The sequence below is a fragment of the Puma concolor genome, chromosome E2 (genome assembly GCF_028749965.1).
Source record: "Puma concolor isolate L17-30 chromosome E2, mPumCon1.1.hap2, whole genome shotgun sequence".
NCBI lineage: Eukaryota > Metazoa > Chordata > Mammalia > Carnivora > Felidae > Puma > Puma concolor.
Window position 1 is genome coordinate 28610784 of NC_141681.1, and position 24552 is coordinate 28635335.

At 48.9% G+C, this 24552-nt stretch overlaps 1 protein-coding gene across 13 annotated transcripts in view; it reads right to left on the bottom strand.

The window, feature by feature from the left end:
• Nucleotides 1-24552, bottom strand: part of NLRC5 (NLR family CARD domain containing 5) — a 227302-nt gene that overhangs the window by 184211 nt on the left and 18539 nt on the right. For 4 of the 13 annotated variants that reach the window (XR_015244780.1, XM_086689366.1, XM_086689360.1 and 1 more), the window contains exons 2-12: nt 16689-16805; nt 15344-15885; nt 13463-13769; nt 12560-12652; nt 8514-8594; nt 5768-7442; nt 4676-4759; nt 4446-4529; nt 2993-3076; nt 2783-2872; nt 1737-1796 (exon numbers count right to left, since the gene is read on the bottom strand). Coding sequence is in view for 12 of the 13 variants with exons in the window: in XM_086689366.1 (XP_086545492.1) it covers nt 1737-1796; nt 2783-2872; nt 2993-3076; nt 4446-4529; nt 4676-4759; nt 5768-7442; nt 8514-8594; nt 12560-12652; nt 13463-13757 (2546 nt within the window). In the remaining variant the exon portion in view is untranslated. The remainder of the gene's footprint in view (nt 1-1736; nt 1797-2782; nt 2873-2992; nt 3077-4445; nt 4530-4675; nt 4760-5767; nt 7443-8513; nt 8595-12559; nt 12653-13462; nt 13770-15343; nt 15886-16688; nt 16806-24552) is intronic. The other 9 variants (XM_086689365.1, XM_086689370.1, XM_086689364.1 and 6 more) reach the window with 7 other exon arrangements.

The window sequence follows — 24552 nt, forward strand, 5'->3', positions numbered from 1 at the left end:
GAGGTCAAATAGGCTTTATTCAAATTCTGGCTCTGCCTTATATATAGCAGTGTGGCCTTGGGCAAGTCACTTCACCTATCTGAGCTTCCACTGTTCTTTTCCAAAATGGGACAACAATATCTAACACAGAGTGATTGAAGGATTAAATGAGATGATGCACGGTCAAGTGCCCCGCATAAGCACAAAATTGAAGCTTAGTAAAAAGAAGCTGCTATTTCAATGTTGAAGCCTTCCATCTGTATATGTGCTACCTGTAGTTCAGAAGGTTGGAAGCATGGACTGTGTGTGGGTCCAGGTTGTGGGGGCCAGGGCACACCCAGGCTCTCTCTCACTGGGCCAGGGGAGGGTTGGAGGCTGCCGAGAAGCTGGAACATTATTAGTTACGTTTTCACAGACCTCTAGATTGGCATTGTCCAAAAGAACTTTACACGATGATGAGGATGTTTTATATCTGTGCCACCCGCTGCGGGAGACACTAGCCTCCCATGGTCATTGAGTACCTGAAATGCGGCTAATGTGACTGATAAATTCAAAGGTTCACTTTACTTCATTTTAATTAATATACATCTGAATCACCACATGTGGCTAGTGGCTACCATATTGGGCATCACAGCTATACAGTTGAAGGAGAAAAAGACATTGGTCCTACCGGATCATTGTATGGGTGAGGAAACTGAAGCTCAGAGAAAAGACTTGCCCAAGGACATAAAACATCATCTGTCTGTGTGTCTCAGCCAGGGAGGGGTATGAGGAAGCCTAGTTGCAATGTTCTTTCATGGAAAGGCAATTTCCCTTTCTTCACCCATGCAGGATTAGCCAAGCTGGAATCCATGCACAGCTGGAATAGCCAGCACCTGAGTGTCACCTGGATGTCAGTAGTATTTTAAGTACATTAAATGCGTTAATTCATTCAATCCTCAGAGTAACTCTGAGATGTAGGTATCATTGTCTTCTCTTTTTAAAATTTTTTAATTTATTAATTTATTATTTGTTTATTTATTTTGAGAGAGAGAGAGAGAGCACACAAAAGCATGGGGGAGGGACAGAGGGAGACAGAGAGAGAGAGAGAGAGACAATCTTAAGACATGGGGCTTGATCCCATGACCCTGGGATCATGACCTGAGCAGAAATCAAGAGGCAGACACTCAAGTGACTGAACTACCCAGGCCCCTTTTTTTAAAATTTTTTTTTTCAACGTTTATTTATTTTTGGGACAGAGAGAGACACAGCATGAACGGGGGAGGGGCAGAGAGAGAGGGAGACACAGAATCGGAAACAGGCTCCAGGCTCTGAGCCATCAGCCCAGAGCCTGATGCGGGGCTCGAACCCACGGGCCGCGAGATCGTGACCTGGCTGAAGTCGGACGCTTAACCGACTGCGCCACCCAGGCGCCCCCAGGCCCCTTTTTTTTAGATGGAAGAGTTTTCCAGAGTGTTCTCCACATACTAATGCCAACCTAACAGTATATTCATGCCTTCCCTAAGGGCCTGCCTTGCTCTGAGACTTCTGGGGATGCTCCCTCATCACAGGGGCCAGATGTGGTCCAGATATGCTAGAGGAAGTTAAAGTTCTTTGCCAACTCTGAGAAGTAAGTCATTTCTCAGGGCAGCCATAGCAAGAAGCAGCCCCACATTCCAACTCTTCATGTGCTCTCTTGCCCACCTTTCCCTGCAACTGCTTGAGCCCAGACTGCTCTTAAGAATGAGCCCAGACTCACCCCCTTTCTACGTTCTTACCCTTGAAGTTCTGCAGCTGTCTCCGTGGGCGGGGAAAGAAGGAAGATGAGGTCCGCCTCCCTGCAAGAGTCAGACACCGAGCCATGAAACCAGTGGACTGGAAACCAGCACAATACCCCCTGCCTGCACACCCCTTGCTGTTCCAAACATCTAGAAAAAGCTGATTTTGTAATCAACAGAGAAACAACTGGCAAAAGTGCCCCAAATCAGAAATTAAAATTGTGACTATGCTATTGCTTGATGAATACTTAAAGAGTGTTTTTAAAAGTCAGGAAAGCAATTTTTACAGAAATGACTTTTTTTTTCCAGAGAAGACTTTTAACTTTTTTTTTTCAACGTTTATTTATTTTTGGGACAGAGAGAGACAGAGCATGAACAGGGGAGGGGCAGAGAGAGAGGGAGACACAGAATCGGAAACAGGCTCCAGGCTCTGAGCCATCAGCCCAGAGCCCGACGCGGGGCTCAAACCCACGGACCGCGAGATCGTGACCTGGCTGAAGTCAGAGGCTTAACCGACTGCGCCACCCAGGCACCCCCAGAGAAGACTTTTAAAAATTAGGAATGCAAAGAGTTTTTATGGGAGTTACAGTATTTTAGGTTTGCATGGCACTTAACCTACTCCATAATCCATACAGGTATCCCTAGTTCAGCACCATGGAGAGCAACATGCGGCTAATTATCCCCTGGGCTAGGCCTATGCTTCCTAGATCTGTTGATCCATTCCTTCAACTATCTGTCCATCCATTCATCTATCCGTCCATTATTCTACTCATTCAACCATCCGTCCATCCGTCCTTCCGTCCGTCCGTCCGTCCGTCCATCCGTCCATCCGTCCATCCATCCATCCATCCATCCTTCTATCCATCCACTATATACTGAGTACCAGGTGCCATATCTGAACTAGGCTCTGGAGATACCGATATGAATAAAACAAATTCAGGTGCCCACACATGTAGGTCTTGCAGACTAGGTGCTCCTTTTCCCACCCACTACCTTCCCCTCCCCTTTTCTCAAGACCCTGAGGCCCAGATTCCATTCCTGCTCACCTGACCTGCAGCATCCTGACAGCAGGGCTTGTGATTGCTACCTTTGTCAAGCAGAGTAAGGTTGACATGGAGACACTGTTGCGGCTCAGGCTGCAAGATTGTGGCAAGGGTGTCAGGAGTGAACCCTATATCCCATGGGCTCCTGAAGAGACTTTCTTTGCTCTCCAGGGAGGAGGGTGACTCAGGCAAAGGGGTGGAAAGACTGCTTACTCAAGCTTCTGGAGCCGCGGCAAACAAGGAAGCACCTCCACAATGTTCAGCAACACCCCGTCCTTGAGCTGGTTATCCTGAAAACTGCAGGGAGACCAAGGCCCAGCCCCTCAGCCATGGAGTTGGGGGATTTGGGAGCCCCAGTTGACAGGTGATATGGCTGCCTTTGTGCAGGAGACACAAGTCATAGGCCCACAAGGTGTTGGTGGCCTGCTCCACAGTATCCAGTAAGCCCAGCTAAGTGGAAAGGCCCTCTGCCAGCCTCACTTCTGTCCCTATTCAGCCCCAAAGGGGAGCTCCTGCCTAGGCCCAAGAGATCCAGATAACGGGGCTGTGAAGGCCTCATGAAGCGCAATGAGGACACCCAGCACCCTGCTCTCAGGGCTATGTCTGGGATGTGCCTGAGGCTAGAGTTTATTAGGGCCTCTCGGCTCCTAGGTGATAAGCAGAGTCTAGACTGGATAAAGGAGATGCTGCCTCCATCCCCAGCTCTGGCCTTGACCCCTAGTCCAAGCACATTCTTTCCAGGCTCACATTCTCCATCTGTCAAATGGAGTCCACAACCCAGCCTTGCCTGAGTTCCTAGCTGGAGGGACAGAAGTGTGAGGGTACCTTTGTGCATGATTGCTCTGGTCAGTGCAAAGGTTTGGAAATGTGAATTGTTAACGCTGTTTTTCCTGATTATTGAGAGTGACCTTAATCTTTTCTCCTATCACCTAGTGATCCCACATAAAGGCACTCAGCTGTGGGGAATAGGAGCTGAGGTCCTACACTCCACTCAACAACCAGTACAACCTAGTGCCAGGCTGCATCTCTCTGGATGAATGGATGCCTTTTCTAAGTCTCATAAAGGTGCCATATAAGCTAGTGATGGTTCTACCAATGAACTGCTGAGAAGGTTCCCTGGCTCCACCCCTCTCAGGCTACTCATCACAAACACAGGGCAGGAGTATATTTGTGCTCATGTGCTTAGTTAGTGTGTAATTGCATCTAAGTGTGTATGTGGATCTAAGTGTGCATGCATGTGTGCACACCTATGAATGTGCAGGTCAGGAGAGCAGGAGAGTGCAAGTGTGAATACATAGGTGCACGAGTGTGAAGGTATGTGTGTGTTTCATGCACTTACTTGTATCCACAGTGCCCAACACCTGCCTACACGCTGCTATCCCTTCTCTCAGGGTCACGGAAAGAGGGCTCAAAATTCAAGCTCCTTAAAGATGGAGCAAAATATTAGATGAGGGAAGCAGTGCTCTAGGGTCTTTGGGAGCCTTGTGTTTGGATCCAGCCCCACACAGTTCTTGGATCTATGCCTCCCCTTTCCGGGTCCCATTGAAAAACAACTGGCCAGATCCTGATGGAATATGCAGGATTCATCACAGGCTCCAGGGGGTGCACAGGGACCTGGGAAGTGACTTGTCCCCATAGCCAGCAGGTCTTCCTGGAGATCACTCACCTGACCTCTTCCAGCTGTGGACAGAGGGGCAAAGCCTGCACCAGGCGGCCGATGCCTTGGGCAGTGATCTTACTTCCCGCTAACCTACAGGATAAGCAAAGAGGGTGGGAAGGAACAGAGATGGGAAAGGGGGTAGGCCAGGAATCTGCCCTGTGCAGGGTTGAAGGGAGAGGGGAGAGTTCCAGGCATCTCTGGCTGAGGATTCCTCTTGGACCCAAGCCCTGGCTCACCCCAGCTTCTTCAGGCTCCCCATTGTCGGCAGGCTCCTGGAGAGGGCTTCTGCAAAGGCGTCCCCACACTTCCTGCTCTTAAAGCTGCCACAGGAAGAGGCAAGATGGCAGAGGATCAGCGCGGAACAGGGCTTAGAGGCCATCACCCACCCCCTCCTCTGACGGATGGAACTGAATACAGTTATGTTAATAGTGGTAGCAGTAGTTGCTGTTCGTAGTAGTAACAAATACATATTATGGCAGACACTGCTAACTGTCCATTGAAACCCATTTTCCACTGCTCTAATTGGGAACGTGGTTTCCCAGTCAGAGATGGCATTTCCAGCCTCCCTTGCAGCTCAGGGTGGCTATATGACTATGTTGTCACCACTGGAATGTGAGTGGAAAGAATGTGCTCTGTGTCCACGTGTGTGGGCTTTAATACGCTGGGTGTATCGAGTATATGCTCCCCTTCCCTTCCCCTAAGCCAGAACACGGATATGCCCATGACCCAGCTTTGACCATGCAGATTCAGACGCCCAAGGAGATGACGGAGAGACAGTGGGAGGGATCTGGGTCCCTGCAGGACCACACAGAGCTGAGCCATCTCACCGACCTGGACCACTGACCTCTGGGTCTCCCGTGACAGCGAAACAAAATTCAACATTATTTAACCCACTGTATTCGGGGGGAAGGGTTCTCTGTTATGAGCCTCACCTTTTCTCCAGCTACTACTACGCATACTGAGCCTCCACCATGAGCCAGGCACTGGCTAAGGAGGGTCTTCCCCGTATTCTCTTACCCCCTCTCCCAACCACCCCACGCAGTTGGTATTACCATGAATTCATTTTAGGGAGGAAGAAACTCAGGCCGAGAGGTTAAGTAGCCTGCCAGAAGTCAAACCACCTCTGGACGCGGAGGCTCCAGCTCACGGCTGAGAGGGAGGGGGAGACTAAAAGCCTAGCAACCGCAGCAAAAGGAGGGCCAACTGGACCCTAAGGTCTTGGCGAGGCATGGAGCTTCCCCACCGGCTCTCAGGCTAAGCGGTAGTTCAGACTATCTGTTCTGATGTTTGAGATTCGTACCCAGCCTCCCTCAGCAAGAAAAGCTCACCTGAGATTCTCTACCTGCTTACAGCCTGCCAGGGCCTCAGGGCAGTGGGGCTCCAGGGGGCAGCCTTCAAAATCCAGCTGGATGGGGGCATTCCTGTGCCCCAGGATGTTGTTCAGGGAAGCCAGGTCAGCATAGGTCAGTGGGAAATTGTGGAAGGACAGGTGACAGGGGAGGCTTTGGGCCATGAGGCTGGCCAGCTCAGGCTCCTGGGTCTCACCCACGCAGTGACAGAGTGCCACAACCTTCGGTCCCGTGAGCCTGCGGGTGGCCAACTTCCTCAAGGCCTGCATCACCTCAGCCTGCCTGGCACCCACCCACACCTCGTCCCTCTGTGCCACGTGGCTGAGGAAGGGACAGCAGGCGCGGGACGCCAGCCCAGCCAGGAAGGTGGGGAGGTGGTCTAAGAGGCCCAGTCTAGCTTTGGTCCGCAGCACCCAGCGAGAACTGAGGGTGACATAGTGGGCAAGTGCATTTTTGTCCACCTCGGGGCTGGCCATCAGGTGCAAGGCGGCAAAAAACTCCTGCAGGCTGAGGTGGGTGAAGGCATAGCCTGTCTCCTGGTGCCCAGGGCCTGTGCAGATGCAGAAGGAGGTCAACAAGCCGAGGGCAGCCCCAAAGGCCATCATGGGGGGAGGGATGTCTCCTACAGAGAAGATAACCTTCCCGGTCTCCAGACCCCTCAGGGCCACCTCGCTGAGGCCCAGCAGGGACTCAGGAAGCAGGTGCCCACGGGGGCCGAGGGTAGATACCATCTGCACATAGTTCTGAGTCACGGTGGGCAGAAGGGCCGCAGATTGGCCTGGAGAGCTGCTTGGGAGCAGATGGTAGAGGCAGAGGCAGGTGACTTGGCATACTGCGGGCACCGCGCACATGCTCTGGAGATGTCTGTTTTCCCTCAGCTCTGCCAGGGCTGCCTCCTGCCACGGCTGGTTACTGAAGAAGCGGCCCACGTACTCCTCCACCCGCGGCCTGTCAAAGCCCCACATGTGGACCATGGCCGCCTCTGTGGGCAGACAGTCGGGCAGCTTCCCTGGACGGGAGGTGGCCAATACCCAGCAGCCAGGCAGGAGGGTCCCTTTGCAGAGTCCGGAGAAGAGGGCAAGGGCTGGACTTGGGGCCTCAGGACCTGCAGTGTCCTTGCTGGAATGGGGGTGGAGGGCCTGGTCCAGTCCGTCAAAGATCAGCAGGACTCCCTTAGCATTCTCCTCCAGGTACTGGAAGACCAAGTCGGGGCCTGCCTCGGGGCTCAGGTACAGATCAAAAAGAAGCTGGGGCAGCGTCAGGAACTCTGTGATCAGGTTGAGCTGGCGGAATTCAAAAAGGAACAGGGCCTGGAAGCGGTCCAGCTGGCCGTCAGCCCACTTCTGGCAGAGCCGGTGGGCCAGTGTGGTCTTGCCCATGCCCGCCTTCCCCAGGAGCACCGTCACCCTCGGACCCTTGTCGGCCTTGGTGTTGAAGAGGTCCAGGATGCTCGCCTCAGTGCCATCTTCTGCCTTGGGGTCCCCCAGGATGGCCCCCTCCTGAGTGTTGAAGGGTGCTGTGGCCCGGCTCCACTGCAGGATTGGCGGGATATAGGCCTGGTGGAAGGCAAGGGGTTGCCCTGGCCGGCGCGTCCTGCTGCCATAGCGCTGCTGGGCAGAACTCCTCAGCAGCTGCAGGTACCTCTTGGCCAGCTCTGCAAGGGGCAGGGAGAGGCATGAAGGCTGGAGCCCCCCACCCCCAGATCCCCTCACCCCAGTACTGGCAGTTGGGAGCCTGTGGCCTCAGCTGTGTATATATAGGTGTGGGAGGGCTGGCAAGAGCGCACGGGGGCTGTTGTACCAACCAAATCCCTAGAAGGAACTGGTTCTACAGAAGCACAGGTTCTGTAGAATGGCCTTTGGGCCATTGAAATAGGGAAGTCCGACCGGGGAAGCATGGATCGTGGTTCTGTTTGTTTTGCAACAGTCTACATGTAAAGCTTTCAACGGGATGGGGAGGAAAAGTGGAGCACTCCCTTCGCAGCATCTTCTTGGAACAGACTGTGTATCTCAGTAGCCCGTTCCTCTCCCTAATATTTCGGGGCTGCAATGCCAAGGGGTGAGCGCTAATACCCTGTAGGCCCAAGCGCTGACCAGTCGGAATTGGAGCTGGGCCCTTACCGCGCGAGGTACTAACTTTTTAATTGCTGGATCACTGGGAGATCTTGGGTGGCCCAGGGGAAGGACTGGAGCCACTGTAAGGGGATACTGGGGACAACTGGTTGAGAATAAGGACCCTTCTGGACAACTGGTGGAGAAAAGAGAGCAGTTCTGTCTTTTCCACTCCCTCTGGCCTAGCTGGTCCTCGGCCGTCCCCAGGCCTTGCGGTGGTGCTGGGGTCTCCCTGGTATCCCGCCTATCTCTAAACTGGCCACTGAGGGTCCAGGTCTGAGGTCATGCTGGTCACCTCCCTGAGGCTCCCTCAATCCTGAGGAAATGGTGTCCCCGTAAGAGCCCAGATGATGAAGTTGCAATCTACTGGGAGTGCTTCAAGCTCCTTCAGCTGCACCGTCTCTGGAGAAGGCCCTGTGGCCTCCTGTGGGGGAGGTCCTCCTTGCCAGACCCAGCCTCTCCTCTGCCCACCCAAGACCTCCAGTCCATATCTACCGGAAGCTTGGAAAACAAGAGTCACCGGGCCCTTGGAGGCTTGTCAACAGGGCACAGAGTCCAGGATCTGTGCCCTAGCACCAAGGTAATCCAATCCTTACGTCTGGGTCTCTCCTCACCTTCGTACCCACCTAGCTGCTGCTTCCTACACTGCTTCGGGCGGGGTGAGGACCCACAGCTCTGATGAGGCCGCTTGAGGCCTGGAAAGAACGAAAGAAGGGTAAGGGACAACGTTTGGGAGCCTGGGCTGAGGGGGCACAAGCACCTTTGGGGAGCTCCAGTCCACAAATACGTAGCAGGCAGACAAGTGTCTCCACACCCAGGGACTGAGCGACGGGCAAAGGCTGCATCAACACCAGCTTCTGTTTGCAGAAGTGGGTCTCAGGCCTGTGTTAGAGGCCTGGAGGCTCTGGGCTGGGGATCTCCCAGGCTGCAGGGAGCTGGGCCCACAGCCAGCAGCCTTGGGAACACGTGGCCCCAAGCACTGCACGGCTTGGGAAAGACCCAGGTCTGTCGAGGCCACTGCTGGTTAGAAAAGTGGAGTTTCCAATGGGCCAGGCCTGTGCCTTCTCTCTTGTCCCCGTGTGTTTTATCGCCCTCATTTCACATCTTCCACATTTGGTTTAATGCTTCCCTTAATGGTTTCATGAATTCTTGTCGGTTATGGATTGTCAACAGTCACTTTAATGCCTTTCTAAAGAGGTTGGGAAAGGAAGAAAGGGAGAAGGAAAACAAGAAGGAAAGGGAGCGAGAACGGAGGGGAGGAAGAAGGGAAAGAGGACTTAGGGAAGAATTTGAAGAAGTAATGTGGGATATTCCTACAGCCAGGCATTAGTGACCAATCAGAGCAGCCCTGACAGGTCCCTTGTGTTGCCAGGTGTTAACTTAAAATTTTTTTATTATTTATTTATTTCAAAAGATTTTCTTTGTTTGTTTATATTTGAGAGAGAGAGAGAGAGAGAGAGAGAGAGAGAGAGATCGCTCATGCATACACAAGAGTGCAGGAGAGGGACAGAGAGAGAGGGAAAAAAATCTTAATCAGGCTCCACGCTCAGTGTGCAGGTGCTGAATCCCACGACCGTGAGATCATGGCCTGAGCCAAAATCAAGAGTGGGACACTCAAAAAAAAAAAAAACAAAAAAAAAAAAAAAAAAGAAGAGTTGGACCCTCAATGACTGAGCCACCCAGGCACTCCCTGGTTGACTTTTTATAGGTGCTGGCTTACAGGAGACTCAGGGATCCCAAAGAGGAACTGGAACCTGTTTGAGAGTATTTCAATATTCCAATAAGTCCTCTATTTAAAAAAATGTTTATATATTTATTTTGAGAAAGACAGAGCGTGTGCCTGTAAGTGGGGGAGGGGCAGAGAGATGGAGAGACAGAATCCCAAGCAGGTTCCACGCCATCAATGCAGAGCCCGATGCGGGGCCTGATCCCATGACTGTGAGATCATGACCTGAGCTGAAATCAAGAGTCAGACACATAATCGACTGAGCCACCCAGGCTCCCCAAGTTCTCTATTAATAAGGGACTCACTGGCTAAATATCAATCAGGCTTGGCCATAGCCATGTGATAGTTATGCCAGTTCAATGATTTAAGCCAGAAGGGACAGGGACCAGGACAAATAGTTTTGATCTGCTGGGGAGCTGGGATTATGGAGTGGCTGTTCTGTTAAAGCCTGTTGATGTTAATGCCAAGCACAGCTATAAGTAAAAAGCCCATACTTCTACAGAAATAAAAGGCATCTAAATTGGAAAGGAAGAAGTAAAATCTGTTTATGGATGAGAAGATCTTATATGTAGAAAGCCTTAAAAACTCCACAAAAAAGTTTTTTAGAATAAATGAATTCAGCAAAGTAGCCGGATACAAAGTCATCACACAAAAATGAGTTGCATTTCTACACATAATGAACCACCTAAAAAGGAAATTACAAAAGCATCAAAAGAATAAAATGGTTAAGAATTAACCACCAACAGGTGGAAAACCTGTACGACGAAAAGTAGAAAACATTGTTGAAAGAAATTAAAGAAGGCATAAATAAATGGAAATATATCCTAGGCTCATTGGAAGACTATTATTAAGATGGCAATCTTACCCCAAATGATCTATAGATTCAGTGAAATTCCCATCAAATCCCAATAACCTTTTCTGCAGAAATAGGAAAACCTATCCTAAAATTCATATGGAATCTCAAGGGACCCCAAATAGCCAAAACACTCCTGAAAAAAGAAGAACCTTGTTGGAGGACTCACATTTCCTGATTTCAAAACTTACAAGCAAGCTACGCAATCAAAACAGTATGGCACTGGCATAAAAACAGACATGACAGTCCAGAAATAAACCTTCACTTATATGGTCACATAATTTTTGACAAGGATGCCACGTCCATTTAATGGGGAAAGGACAATCTTTCCAACAAACGGTGCTGGGGAAACTTGACATCCACATGCAAAACAATGAAGTTGGACCTTTACCTAACATCATACACAAAAATTAACTCAAAGCGGATCAAGGACTGAGATATAAGATCTCAAGCAATAAAAGTCTTAGAAGAAAACATAAAACAAAAGCTTCACGACATTGGATTTGGCAATGATTTCTCAGATATGGCACCGAGGCACAGGTAACACAAGAAAAAAACAGACAAACCAGGCTTCATGAAAGTGAAAAACATTTTGTGCATCAAAAGACACTATCCACAGAGTAAAAAGAGAACCTACAGAATGAAAGGTATCTGTGAAGCCTGTATCTGAAAAGGGATTAACATTCAGAATATATAGAGACCCCCTAAACTCAACAACAACAAAACAAACAAGGCAATTAAAACCATGGAACAAAGAACTTGAAGAGACTGATCTACAAAGACGACACACAAATGGCCGACATCACCAATCGTTAGGGAAATGGAAATCAAAACTACCGTGAGATGGGTACCACCTCACACCCATTATAAAAAACAAACAAACCAGGAAACCACAAGGGTCGGCAAGGATGTGGAGAAATTGGAACCCCTGTGTACTGTCGGTGGGCATGCAAAATGGTGTTGCCAATGTGGAAACAGTGTGGCAGTTCCTCAAAGTATTCAAAATAGAGTTACCATATGACCCTGGATTCTGAATATATACTCAGAAAGAACCGAAAGCAGGATTTTGAAGAAATATTTGTTTACCCATGTTCACAACAGCATTATTCACAATGGCCCAACTGTGGAAGCAAGCCTAGTGTTTATCAGGGGTTGGATGGGTAAGTCAAGTGTGGTACACACATACAATGGAATGTTATTCAGCCTTACAAAGGAAGGAAATTCTGCCACAACATGTAGGAGGAACCTTGAGAACATTATGCTAAGTGAAATGAGCCAGTCACAAAATGATTCCATTTACAAGAGGTACTTAGAGTAGTGAAAATCATAAAGACAGAGAATAAAAGGGCCCAGGGGCTGGAGAAGAGGGGAATGGGGAGTTAGTGTTTAATGGGGATAGAGTATCAGTTTTCCAAGACAGAAAGAGTTCTGGAGATGGGTGGTGGAGACGGTCCCACAGTAATGAGAGTGTACTTAATACCACTGAACTGTGTGCTTAAAAATGGTTAAGATAGAAGTTTTATGTTATGTGCATTTTACCACAGTTTTAAAAAAAATGAACATAAAGAAAGGTTTGGAGAATAGAGTGAATAAATCCTGAGGTGGTCACCATTTAACTGCTGACCCCCCACCCCCATCCCTGCCGCACTCCATCAAAAAATCAGTCAGAGGTTCCAGGGTGTGGACAGTAGTCCATGGGTCAGCATCATGCCCAAGGTATCTAAATGAGGAGGAGGCCTGAGTCTGTGGGTTTGGAATATGAGGCCCTGAGGCTTAGGGACAGGGAAGTGAGAACACACTTCCCCTAGTGAAACGAGACATGATTCTGGCAGGTGCCCAGGAGCTGTCAACTTCAGACTCTCTCGGGAGGCTCCAGCTTAGATCCCCTGGGAACAGGTTATATCAGAACAGGCCAAAGCCTTAACAGGTGCAGAGGGGGAGGAGGCGGGACTAGGAGCCATGGGGAGGGGCGGGGATACAGGCAAATGTGTTAGAGGGTGGAGGAGGCTGGTTTAAGGGAAGCAGCTGGCTGGCCACCACCATCCTCCTCCGGGTTTGAGGTGGGGACTTAGCATGCTTACCACCCCCTCCTGCTCCACAACCCCAGCTTTCACCGTGGTGGAGCTGAGATTCAGGTTGGCTTTCTTCACCAGTTTCCAGCTGGCTGGGGAACCCTGAAAGAGAAGGGGAGAGTGCCACATGGTCTGGGGATGCAGCGGGATGCCCTAGGACCAGCTCTCAGGGCTCATCCCTCAGGGCAGGTCCCCAGCAGGGGAGCAATAAAGTGGACGCTCCACAACCCGTGGGGGACACAACTGGTGAAGGCAGTTGCTGGCAGAAATGTGTATGTATGTGCAGGTCTGTGCACGGATAGGTATGTGCTTATGCTTGTGTGTATGCATGTTTGTGCACAGGTGTGTGTGATCATACACCTGCATGCGCACTGTGAACCCCCCTGCATATCCTACGCTCTGCCGTGTGCTAAGTTCTTCTATGAGTTCTCCCTTCCTCCCCAGGAACATTGTTGGCCCTCAATGTTTTGTTTCCGCACGACGCTGTGTAAGCAGAAGGTGCTAAGAAACACCCACAGAACTGAACAGCGTTCAATGCACCTGCCCACCCGTCGAGGTCAAAGGGCTCTCCCCACAACTGCTCCTGACCGTGCTGAAGAAAGAAACGTCTTGAGCATTATGGGCTATTTGGAATTTCTTGCTTGGAAGTAGGTACTGGTCCCTTCTCTCCTTGCATCCAGCCTTTCTAGGCAACTGGGGTGAAGCAGGAAGAAGGGATCTTCCAGGTCCCCAGCTGATATGGTGAAAATAGGGAATTTACTCTGGAAAGTGCTCAGAAACACAGAATTTTGTTCCTGGCTTGACCATGTCGTCTTTGTGTAACTTGGGTGGGTCCCAGCCTTCCCCTGGCCTCCCTGGCTCTCATGGCAGGGGGCTGGCTGGCTGCTTTGTGCCTCTTATGTCTGCCCTTACCGTCTCCATGGCCCCAAGTGCTCAGCAGCGGCACCTCCAGGTCCAGCGGCACGTCAAGTTCCATGCACACACAGTGGATGAACGCCTGCCAAGTGGCCTGACCTTGAGTGTGCAGTCTGTTGAGCTGTAGCATGACACCCTGCGTGGCATCCTCGGCCTTGTTCCTGGAGCTCAGGTCCATCTTGGGGAGGAAGAACTTCACCTTGGCATTTAGCCATTGTGGGTCTTTGCTGAGCAGCCTCACGAGCAAGCTCCACAGGTTCTTGGTGCCCAGCTGGAGGCTAACGGGGTCCATGAGGAGCTGGCCCTGCAGGGATAGGGTAGGCAGGTAAACTGTGGAGCAGGTAAGTTGAGGGAGAGGTGAGCTGGGGGCAGGCGAGTTGGAGGACAGGTGAGCAGGGGTGGGGAGGCAGGTGAGTTGGAGGACAGGTGAGCGGGGGTGGGGGGCAGGTGAGTTGGAGGACAGGTGAGCGGGGGGTGGGGGGCAGGTGAGTTGGAGGACAGGTGAGCGGGGGTGGGGGGCAGGTGAGTTGGAGGACAGGTGAGCGGGGGTGGGGGGGCAGGTGAGGTGGAGGACAGGTGAGCTGGGAGACAGGTGAATAGGAGGACAATTCAGCCAGAAGGAAGCCAAAGAGGGTAGTCAAGAACCACCTCCCATATCTGGGGGGCAGTAAATAGGCAGACAAGTGGCTTCTTCATGGAGTCTCAATGCCTGCACCCAGGGATTGGTCCCAGACAGCGGTTTGCTTCTTTTCCTTATCCCCCAATTATCTGTGCCTGTGTCCTGGCTCTGAAATGGTCCAGTTTATCTCCTGCAGATGGTTCCCGAGGATGCTTTATTTTTTCTTGTTTCCATGGACCTGTTTGTGCTGCTCTCTGTCTGAGCTAAGCTCATGGCAGAGACAACTAGTTGTCCTCCAAAATCTGTTCTCCCCTTCTTCCTTAGGACCAGAACCCCTGAATATTTCCTGATCATCTGGAATAGACTTTATTTCCCAGCCTCCCTTGCATTTAGAATTAGCCATCTTACTAAGTTTTGGCCAATGGGATATAGATGTAAGTGTTGTACATCTTTCTCTGTTTCTTCCTATTGCTTGGAATGTCAGCATGATGGCTGAACTTTGGGCAGCCATATTGGATCATGAGGTGGAAGCCAGTGCAGAGAAGGTGTTAGGTAAGCCTTTCCACCTGTCCTGAATTTCTCTTACATGACAAGGAAATACATGTCTATTTAAAGCACTATTTTTTAGGGCTTTTTGCTGCTCAGTGAAATTGATTCCAATCTAACACAAACCATCGCTCTCTCTCGAAGCAACTTCTCCTTTTCTAAACTGGCACTCTCAACCTGCTGGTAGGAATACCAATATAAGGCCAGGGGCACTTACATAGCAAAGCTTAAAAAATATGCAGTCCCTTTGATTCGGCAAATCTGTTCCTAGCACTCTAACCTTAGGATATCATTATAGGTGTGCACAAAATTTTTAATTGCAAAGCTGTTCGCCTCAAGACTTTTTATATACATAAAATTGGAAACAACATTAGTTGTTAACTAATTAGTTAACTAATTGGTGGTCCATGATACAGTGGAAAATGCTGTAACATTTCCAGATGAACTTTCTGGCATTATTTCCTTAACAACAGTAGCAAACACTTAGAAAGCACATACTATGTTCTAAGTGCTTTATGTGTCTCATATAATCCCCACATCTATGGAGACCCCACTTCTGAGAAGAGTGGGAGGCTCACCCAGGAGCAGCCTTAGCAACTCCCAGAGGCTGGGGCACAGGACTATGTGTCCTGAGGTTCAGACGGCAGCTGTTCCCTTGAGTCCCACCCACCAGAGGCCTCTGGGCACGTGTCCCCAGTCTCCTCTGGTCATACCTTGGCAACTGGACTGATGGCAATAGATCCTCTCTCAGACACAGAGCTTCAGAATTCATGAAACATGCTCACATCCATGGGGCAGGCAGGGATCACCATCCCCACTGAACAGACGGGAAGACTGAGGCCAACGAGGGGAAAGGATGTACCCAAAGTCATACTGAAAGTCCATGGCAGAGCCAGGCTCAGAATTGAGATTTATCGCCTGTCAGATCAGTACATTTCTGAGGCCTTGGAGCCCTAGATGGCACCAGACAAGTCCCCGGACTTTGTGTGATCTTGGTAAGAGGATGTGGTTATGGCCCAGGGTGCAGCTTCTTTTCCGGGCTACAGTGTTCAAAGTCCATGATGTCCATAAAGAAATCAGCCAGGACAACAAGGCGTCAGGCGGAAGTGAGGTGCGCCTGGACGGTATCATTTCTGTGGAAGTCCTTTCATCTTCAAATGTGTCCTCCTGCCGGTCTGACACAACGCCTTTATCTCTAGCATTAGTGCTCGATCCCCTCGGGGTACAGCATCACGCTCTTTAAGGGTAACCATCCCTGGGAGAAAGAGCACATTACATTATGATTGGTCATTGAGATTTCTATGAAAATAGCCTTGGAGACAGAGGATTATAGTAGAAAGATCTTCAGCCCCAAAGTTAGGAGACGAGCATTCTTGACCAGGCTCTGTATCTAATTCTCTGTGGTCAGCATTAGGGCCGTTCACAGATATTCTCTTTCTCCTCTTTCTAGGCCCTTGGAAGGATTGCACTTCCCTGCTCTCTTGACATCAGGTATGGCCACAACACTTGCTTTGGCCAATGAAATATGCTGAAGAATGACACATGTCATGTCTGTGCAGAAGTTTTAAGAGCCAGTGCGTGATTCACCATGCTCTCTCTTTCCCTCTACCACAGGGACCAGCGGTATTCCAGATCTTGGCTGCTCCTTTAGCCTGGGTCCAGCAAGAGGATTATGCGGAACAGAGGTCCCAGTTGATTGACGATAGACAAGAAGTAGGATCAGGAAGTAAGCTTTTGTTGTCATAAGCCACCAGGACATTGGTGGTTGTTTGTTATTGGCCTATCCTAGCTGATACACTCATAGCATAGCCTTGAGCAAGTCTATTCTCTATCTGGGCCTCAGTCACATCATCTATAAGGTGGGTAAATCAGATGCCATCTCAAGGCCCTTCCTGATTTTCTGTGTCTCATGACTTTCACTCTCAAGCTGAATGGTGGCTAAGGGTAGGCTTGTTATATCAGGGGCAGCCCAGAGAGGAAAACCTGGGTAATCTGGGTAGGGGAGTGAGGGAGTGGGTGGGAGGGTAAGAGAGGGGGCAAAGGGTAGAGGTCACCTACTTGGCTTCCTGGTTCATCCTAGACGTTCGAGGGTGTCCGCAGAGATGGTCTCATGAGTACCTGGGCCAAGTCTTGTGCTATGAGCTGATTTTCAGGTTGTTTCCATAGGGCAGGCTGCTAAAGAGAGGAGACAGGGTGCTCTCCTCAATGTTCCAGATCCCAAGAGGAATGCTGTTTGGAAGGCACCAGCCCTTACCCCTCCTCTGGAGACACCTCTGAGGTAGGTGTTCGATCCAGAAGAGTCCCCTTGCCCTCATGCACCGATCTTGTTCTTCCCCAACCACGGCTCCTCTTGTCCCTGGATTGTGTATAGCCCGACCCTCTCTGGCGTCACCTCCTACCACATGTGGCCCCTCTTCCTCCTCCAACTTGGACATTCACCTCACAGTGACTTGTGGCATCAGAGTGTGCCCTTCAAATCCAGCAGACTTATGACAGCCAATTCATTTGGACGAGAAAGGAAGAATCCTCATGACAGATGCCAATTTCCTTTCCCAGTAAAACTCCCAAAAGGGTATGATTTGCGGTTTTCTTTCTCATTACATTTGATGTATTTTTTTAGGCGGTTGCGAGTACACCTTCCTCTTCATGAGAAAACCCAGAGGCACGGCCCGCTGCCTCAGCAGGAACACAATGAAATGACACTCTGGCGCACATGCCTAAGAGACGCTGTCTAACAATAGAGGATGGGCAAGAAGAAAGGTGGCTGAGAAGTACATGGAAGAAAGCAAGCAAGGCAGAAGATGAGTGTGTGCCCTGACTGTGTGTCTATGAAGTGAGGACTGTAACTTACCAAGCCCCAGGGCTTTAGGTAAACCCACATAAATATGGCGCCTTCTCACATAACAAAGGTAAGTAACAGAGGGGCGCCTGGGTGGCTGAGTCAGTTGAGCTTCCGACTTCAGCTCATGTCATGAGCTCACGGGTTCGTGAGTTTGAGCCCTGCATGGGGCTCCCTGCTGTCGACAGAGCCTGCTTTGGAGCCTGGGTCCCCCCCTCCGCACCCCTGCCTCTGTCCCTCCTCTGCTCATTCTGTCTCTCTCTCAAAAATAAATAAACTTAAAAAAATCTTTGAAAAAAAAAGGTAACTAGACAGGTTTGTGTTCCCCCCACACCCCATTTATACGTTAAAGCCCAAATTCCAAGTGTGACTGTATTTGGAGGCAGGGCCTTTGGTTCTTGGGTCATGAGGACGGAGCCCTCATGATGGGTTCAGAGAGCTTCCAAGAAGAGGCAGGGGAAAGCCTGCTTCCTCTCTGGTCCCTGCCACACGGGGATACAAGGACAGGGTGGCTATCTACAAAGGAAGAGTGGCTTCACCAGATACTGGATCCGCTGGCACCTTGATCTTGGGACTTCCCAGTCTCCAGAGCCATGAGATATAAATGTGTGTCGTGTAAGCCACCCAGCCTGGGGTGTTCGGTTACAGCAGCCTGAAATGACTAAGACAAACCTGGCTGTGACCAGAGAAAGTAAAAGAGAAAAAAAAAAAACAAAAAACCTCTCTAAGTAAATATGTAGATTTAAGGCAGAACCACTTAAATTACAGCAGGATACTTTGGATAGCTTGATAAAATCACAATAACAGTCATTTAGAGAAAAAAGGGCAGACACGACAAGTGTTCATATGCCTTAAATATTTCATAATAAGTATTTCGTAATAAACATATTAGATAAAACAAGAAAAAAATGAAGGCAATTATATCAAAGACTATTTGTTGGGAGAGGCAGGCAATAATGGGGAGGCTTCCAACCATCGTAAAACATCTTATAAAGCACCGATCATTAACACTTTATGGAACGGTATTAAAAATAGAAAAAAACTGGCCACAGGAATGGAATCAAATTAGCTTCACACTCACTTAAAACTCACCAGCGAATCAATGGTATGAAGAGAAGACATATGGAAAAACACATAGTATTAACACACACGGTAATACAAGTGGTTTAAATTTAAGGAATTTTTTTTTAATTAAGTAACTAAGTTAAAATGCTCTGTATGGAAACCAGCTGCCATTTCACACACCCCCTCCCCCCGAATGGCCATAACGAACGAAAGGACCATACAAGCGTCTGTGAGGATAAGGAGACATGGGAAGTTTATATGCTGCTGGCGGGGACGTGAAATGGAGCACATCCACTTTTTGGAAAAGTGTGGCAGGTCCTTAAAATGTTACCCCCGAGAGTTAACACATAACCCAGCAATTCCACTCCCAGATCTCCCTCCAGTAGACACGAAAACAGATGTTTGCACAAAAACGTGCGAACAAATGTTTGTTATCCGTAACAGCCCAACAGCGAAAGCCATGCAAATGTCCAAAAGCTTACAAACGGAGAAGCAAAATATAGTACATCTACACAGTGCAATGTGATTCGGCAACGAAAAGGAGCAAAGTACGGACACATGCTACGAGGAGGAACCATAAAAATGTTACGCCAAGGGAAAAAAGCTCCAAAGTATATCCTTATAAATAAATTCAAATGTGTGTGTATTTGCATACACAGAGACCCACTCTAGGCCTATACAACAAACTGGTGACAGGACTATGTCCGGGCAGGGGACGTGGAGAACACAGGCAAAGGAGAACCCTTTACGCTGTACTCTTTCGGACCACTTTGACATTCAAACTTTAAAAACAATTTTTTTTAATGTTTATGTTTGAGAGAGACAGAGCGTGAGCAGGGGAGGGAGGGGCAGAGAGAGAGAGAGAGAGAGAGAGAGCGGGAGACACAGAATCCAAAGCAGGCTCCAGGGTCTGAGCTGTCAGCACAGAGCCCGATGTGGGGCTCGAACTCATGAACCTGAGCTGAAGTCAGACACTTAACTGACTGAGCCACCCAGGTGCCCCTCAAACTTTTTAATAGGCACATTTTTACAAACAAACAAACAAACAAACAAAACCGTAAAGACATTTACATTAAAAATGAGAGTAGACATTTCCCCGATGTGTAAGGAAGATAAATACATGGTGATAAATGGGCCAAGAAATTATCAGTGTTGGCTCATAGAAATGGCAGTTCCCTCCATTATGTTAAATAATAAAACTAAAATAGAGGTAGGAAGGCAAGCAAAAAGGATAAACATGTGCATTAAGTATGACAGAGAGAGGCTAAACATTCAAATCAAAAAGTAATTCATACATATGGAGGACATATTTTCTTCTACATGTTAGTTGAACGTTTGCATGTGTGTTATGGGGACCAAACGCCACGTTCGATGGAAAGAACTGAACATCAGCGCAAAGAATACGGGCTCAGTGCCAGGCAAGGGCCTTTCGGCCTCAGCAGTTTCAATTCTCACAACTACACCTCTTGGATGTCCTGTATGCATTTTAAAATGCCCCCGCTCCCAATGGCAATCCTGGCCTCCCTGTCCCCCTCCCACACTGCCTGCGTGCACCACCACCGTCCCCAGGTCAGTGAAGGGCGGCTTCCTGTTTCTTCGAGCTCAGGCCAAAGATGGGAACCTGGCACCACCATTTCTCACCTGGATTCCTGCACCAGCAGACCTGGTGCCTCTCCTCCCTGCCCCGACATCCTCCACGGAGGGCCTGGGTATCACTGTCACACTGTGACCCAAGGCAGGTGCCTCCGGCACACAGAGCCGCCCCCCTGACCCCAAGTGAAAGCCAGAGTCCTTTTCAATGCTGTTCAAATTGTTTGAACGGTTAAAAAAAAAAAAATCAAACTTGACAACTTAAAGTTTTCATTTGACACTTATTTTTTATTAACTTTTGGCACTTTATGTTTTTGTGAGAAAACTGCATTTTGCCAAGAATGTTCAAACTTTAATAGAGCACACAGTTGCAGATGATATCTTCCTATACTTAGAAATCTTGCATCTTTCACATTTAATTTAGTTTATTTTGCTTTGTCTTTTTCTCCTTATTAGATGGGCCAGCAGCTGCTATCTCTTATGTTTAAAAAGAGAAAACACACTTTCATGTTCATTTATTAATTCTGTAGAATTTTTCCTTTTTTCCTTTTATAATTTTTTAATCTCCTGACTTATCTTCCCTGATTTACTGAGAGTGTTCCTTGTTAAGCTTATGAGTCAGTTTATTGTTTAAATCAGTTCTAGTCTTTTGATTTAAAAAAAAATAAGAGAGAACACTTTTGGCAAATTTCCATAAATTTATGTCAAGTTTATATCAAATTTATATCACGTTACTAGTAGATTATAATTTTAAACTGAGTCATTTAATAGAGGGGTGAGATATTTTTTAAACCTTTGCCATTAATTTTTTTTTTTTACTGTACCGTGCAAAGAATAAGTTCTATGCAATTTCTGCCTTAGGGAAATATGTTGAAATTTTCCTTTTTTGCTTGGCATATGACAAATTTTAAAATATTCCATGACATTTAAAAAGTTATTCTTTTTCAATAAATATGGATTTCTGTCCCTCGAATTATGCCAAAATAAAGTCTAAATGAGGCCAAAATTTAAATGTAAGAAGTTAAACCATAAAGGTACTAGGAGACTACAAGTATTCAATTTATAACAACTCATGAAGCTCTTGTTCAATTTCCTGCATTTTTTCCTATGTGCTAGATTTGACAACAAAGAACTTAAAAATTTTTAAGTGCTGGAGAAACACATGCGGAAAAGCCTATCGACGTAATTTCGGAGTAGAGAGGGTCTAGGGTCTGACACCATAAAAGAAAAATGGAATGAAATTGATCAGATACAAATTAGAATTTTTGTATTGCCAAAGAACATGGCAAATAAAGTGAAAAGAGAAATGAAAACCTGGAAAAAATATCCGCAAGTTATCAAAGATTGAATGTTTTTAATATATCAAGAGTTACTGCAAGTCAATAAGAAAAAAGTCCAATGCAGCTGACAGAACAGTGGGCAAAGAACACGAACAGTTTGCCGTAAAGGAAATACAAATAGTTCTTGAGCATTTATGAGAAGATGTTTGACTTCACAGGAAATGAAAGAGATACATGCTAAAACTACAATAGACATACTATTTTCTAGCTCTTAGATGGTCAGACTATAGAGCTGGCAAGGTTGTGAATTAACAGGCATTTTGATGCACTGCTAGTGGGAGCATGTACGAATACAACTTTATCTATGGAAACTTCAAATGTCACATAACCATACCTAGCAATTCCATGCTCAGGCACTTAGCTCGCAGATATATTCGTAATGTGCAAAATAACTTATGTTCGGGAATACTTAATGTGCCCTTGTTTATAACCGTAAAAGTTTGGAAAAAAAAAACCCTAACTGTCCATTGAAAAGAAACTGGTTAAACTGTGGCACATCCATACAACAATGCAGTTCCACGCAGCCATTAAGAGGGAAGAGGCTGAGGGATGTGGGATGACACGGGAACAGCGTTCGTATCACGCGTGCCCATTCCTGTGGCCAGAGCTATCTCTCACACTCAGCTCTGGTCTGGCCTCGTTTCTGTCTGAACCTCCTATCAGCTTCCCAACACCTCTCAGATAAAGTCACAGCATGTAAATATGCCTGCCCCAGAGTAGGTATACGTCAGGCCACCAGGAAAGGTTCAAAGTATGAATAAATAAATGGTCCCTCCCCACCTGGTTGCTGGCCACCTCCTGGCCCTCTCACGCACCTGCCGCCCTGCCCATGGGCAGCGCTCACAGCCCCACCTCCCCATCTTCCTGCTTGGATCACATGACTTCCTCTCCCTGCGGTGCCCCTTCCTGTCTCTTCTCACCTGTGCAACTCCTCCTCCTGCTCTCTTCTCCAGAAAGTCTGCCCTCCGAGACCTTGTCATGCCCCCGCCCCCTGCCACTGGCCTTCACCCCTTAGCGCTCTCTTCTTTCTCCTCCACAGCAGATCTTGTGCCCTGTCATTTTCTCTTGACCCACCTGCTTCCCTCTGCGTGTTGGTGATACCTTGAGGGCAGGGGCAGTGCCTGATTCCAGATAAGAGCAGACACCTTGCACCAGGGCCCTGGATCTGAGTCTCTACTAGTTGCCAGTTATATGGCTTTGGTAAGGTTACTTAAGTCTCTTGCTGCCTCAGTTTCTCCATCTGTAAAATGGGGATGTTGTAGATCAGGCTTCTAGAAGCGGAGCTCAAGACAAGAGGGGCTCCTGCAAAAGTTATGTATTGAGAGGGTAAGGGAAGTCTTGCTTCAGCCTAAGGGGTGGGATGGGGTGGGGGGAGCTCTGGAATGTGAACGATGCCACAGAGTCTGTCCTGTTAAGAGGCAAGGAGGCTGGGTCATTACACCCCCATATCAGTCAGTCATTGGCTATGGGTCATACCCATGGTGTGGGGGAGGGAGGCATCTCTGTATGAAGTAATTCCTGTTAGCCAACGGCAACCCTTCCAGAAGGGTGCTGATGTTGGTGGCCTGGGACCACAGTGGATGGGGGATGGGTGCACTGGCTGGCTAGGAGCAAAGCAGGTGAGTGAGAGGGAACACCAAAAGTGTCTGTGATGGGCGTCCTAATATCTACCAGGCAAGGTTGTTGGGAGACGAAGCAGGCAAAATCCCTGACATGGCTTCCGGCCCACTAGACAGGCTCGAGACATGTTAGCTATGATTACAACCGCGTTGTTGTTGTTTCCTCCATAGCCCCAGCCTGTAGCAAGGGTCCAAAGAAGGAAGGGAGGGACAGCAAAGAGGACATAGCTTGAGTCTGAAGCTTCTGAGCCATGTTCCTTTGGCTTCTTCCCTCTTCCTGACTCCCCAGGCATGGATTATGGGGGAGCACCCAGAAGGCTGGGTAGAAAAGGGAAATGGGGGCTGACGGGTCCACTGGCTTGTTGGGTCCCGTCTCCTTGTCTCTACCAGAGGGTCTCCCACCTGCCTTCCCTGTTCCCAGGGCTGGTGGGAAGGGTCAGGCCAAGGAGAAGGACCCATGGGAGGCCAGAAGCCTCGTCCACAGAGCACCGGCAGGCCTGGGTTCTGCCCCTGGGCCCGGGTGGGAGAAGAGAGGACAGAAGGGGGAGGCTGAGGATGGCCAGTGAGGAGAGAGGGACAGAGGTAAAAAAGGGTTTGGGTTTAACCTCAGCCCCAGAAAGGCCGTGGTTGGTGGGGTCATATGAAAGGCACCCTCTGTCAGGACAGAAACCTTAGACACTTGAACAGAAATATCCCGCAAGTGAGAAAGAAAAATGGCTTCTCAGGACTGAGTGGACAGTCAGGCCTGGGGACCCTGGGATGGACCCGACCCACAGAGGCCCTCAAGCCCTCTCAGAATGCCCAATGCCAAGCCCTGAAAGAAGTAACGAGATCTGGGCCTCTGCCTTCCCTGAAGCGTGGCTGGTTACAGTCTAAGGATTCAGAGGATGTCTGAGCCTGGGTGCATGACCCAGTGACCCAGACTGACCCAGTGGGCTCTTTCTAGAAGGCCGATGCAGCCCCACCCTAGGAATGGCCCTCTTTTCACTGGAGGGTTCCCTGGGGGGACACCTTCAGAAAGATGTTAGCAGAAGGGGCAGCCGGGTGGCTCAGTCAGTTGGGCATCTGACTTAGGCTCAGGTCATGATCTTGAAGTTCATGAGTTTGAGCCCTGCAGCGGGCTCTGTGCTGACAGCTCAGAGCCTGGAGCCTGCTTTGGATTCTGTGTCTCCCTCTCTGCCCCTTCCCGACTTGCGTGCGTGCACTTGCTCTCTCTCTCTCTCAGAAATAAACATTAAAATAAATAAAGATGTTGACAGCCATTTCCTCCCTCAACCACAAAAGCCAGTGGAGCAGACAAGAGGGGTCCTTGACACAGGACCCCTGTGGGGGGATGAGGACGTGGGGGTGACTGTTCCTTTGAAAACCACCATCTTCATTATCCTCACAATGTGAGGCTCCTCCAGGACTTAAACTCAGTTACAGGCCTTTATTGATGCAGAAACTGAGGCTCCCAGCAGTGAGGGGAT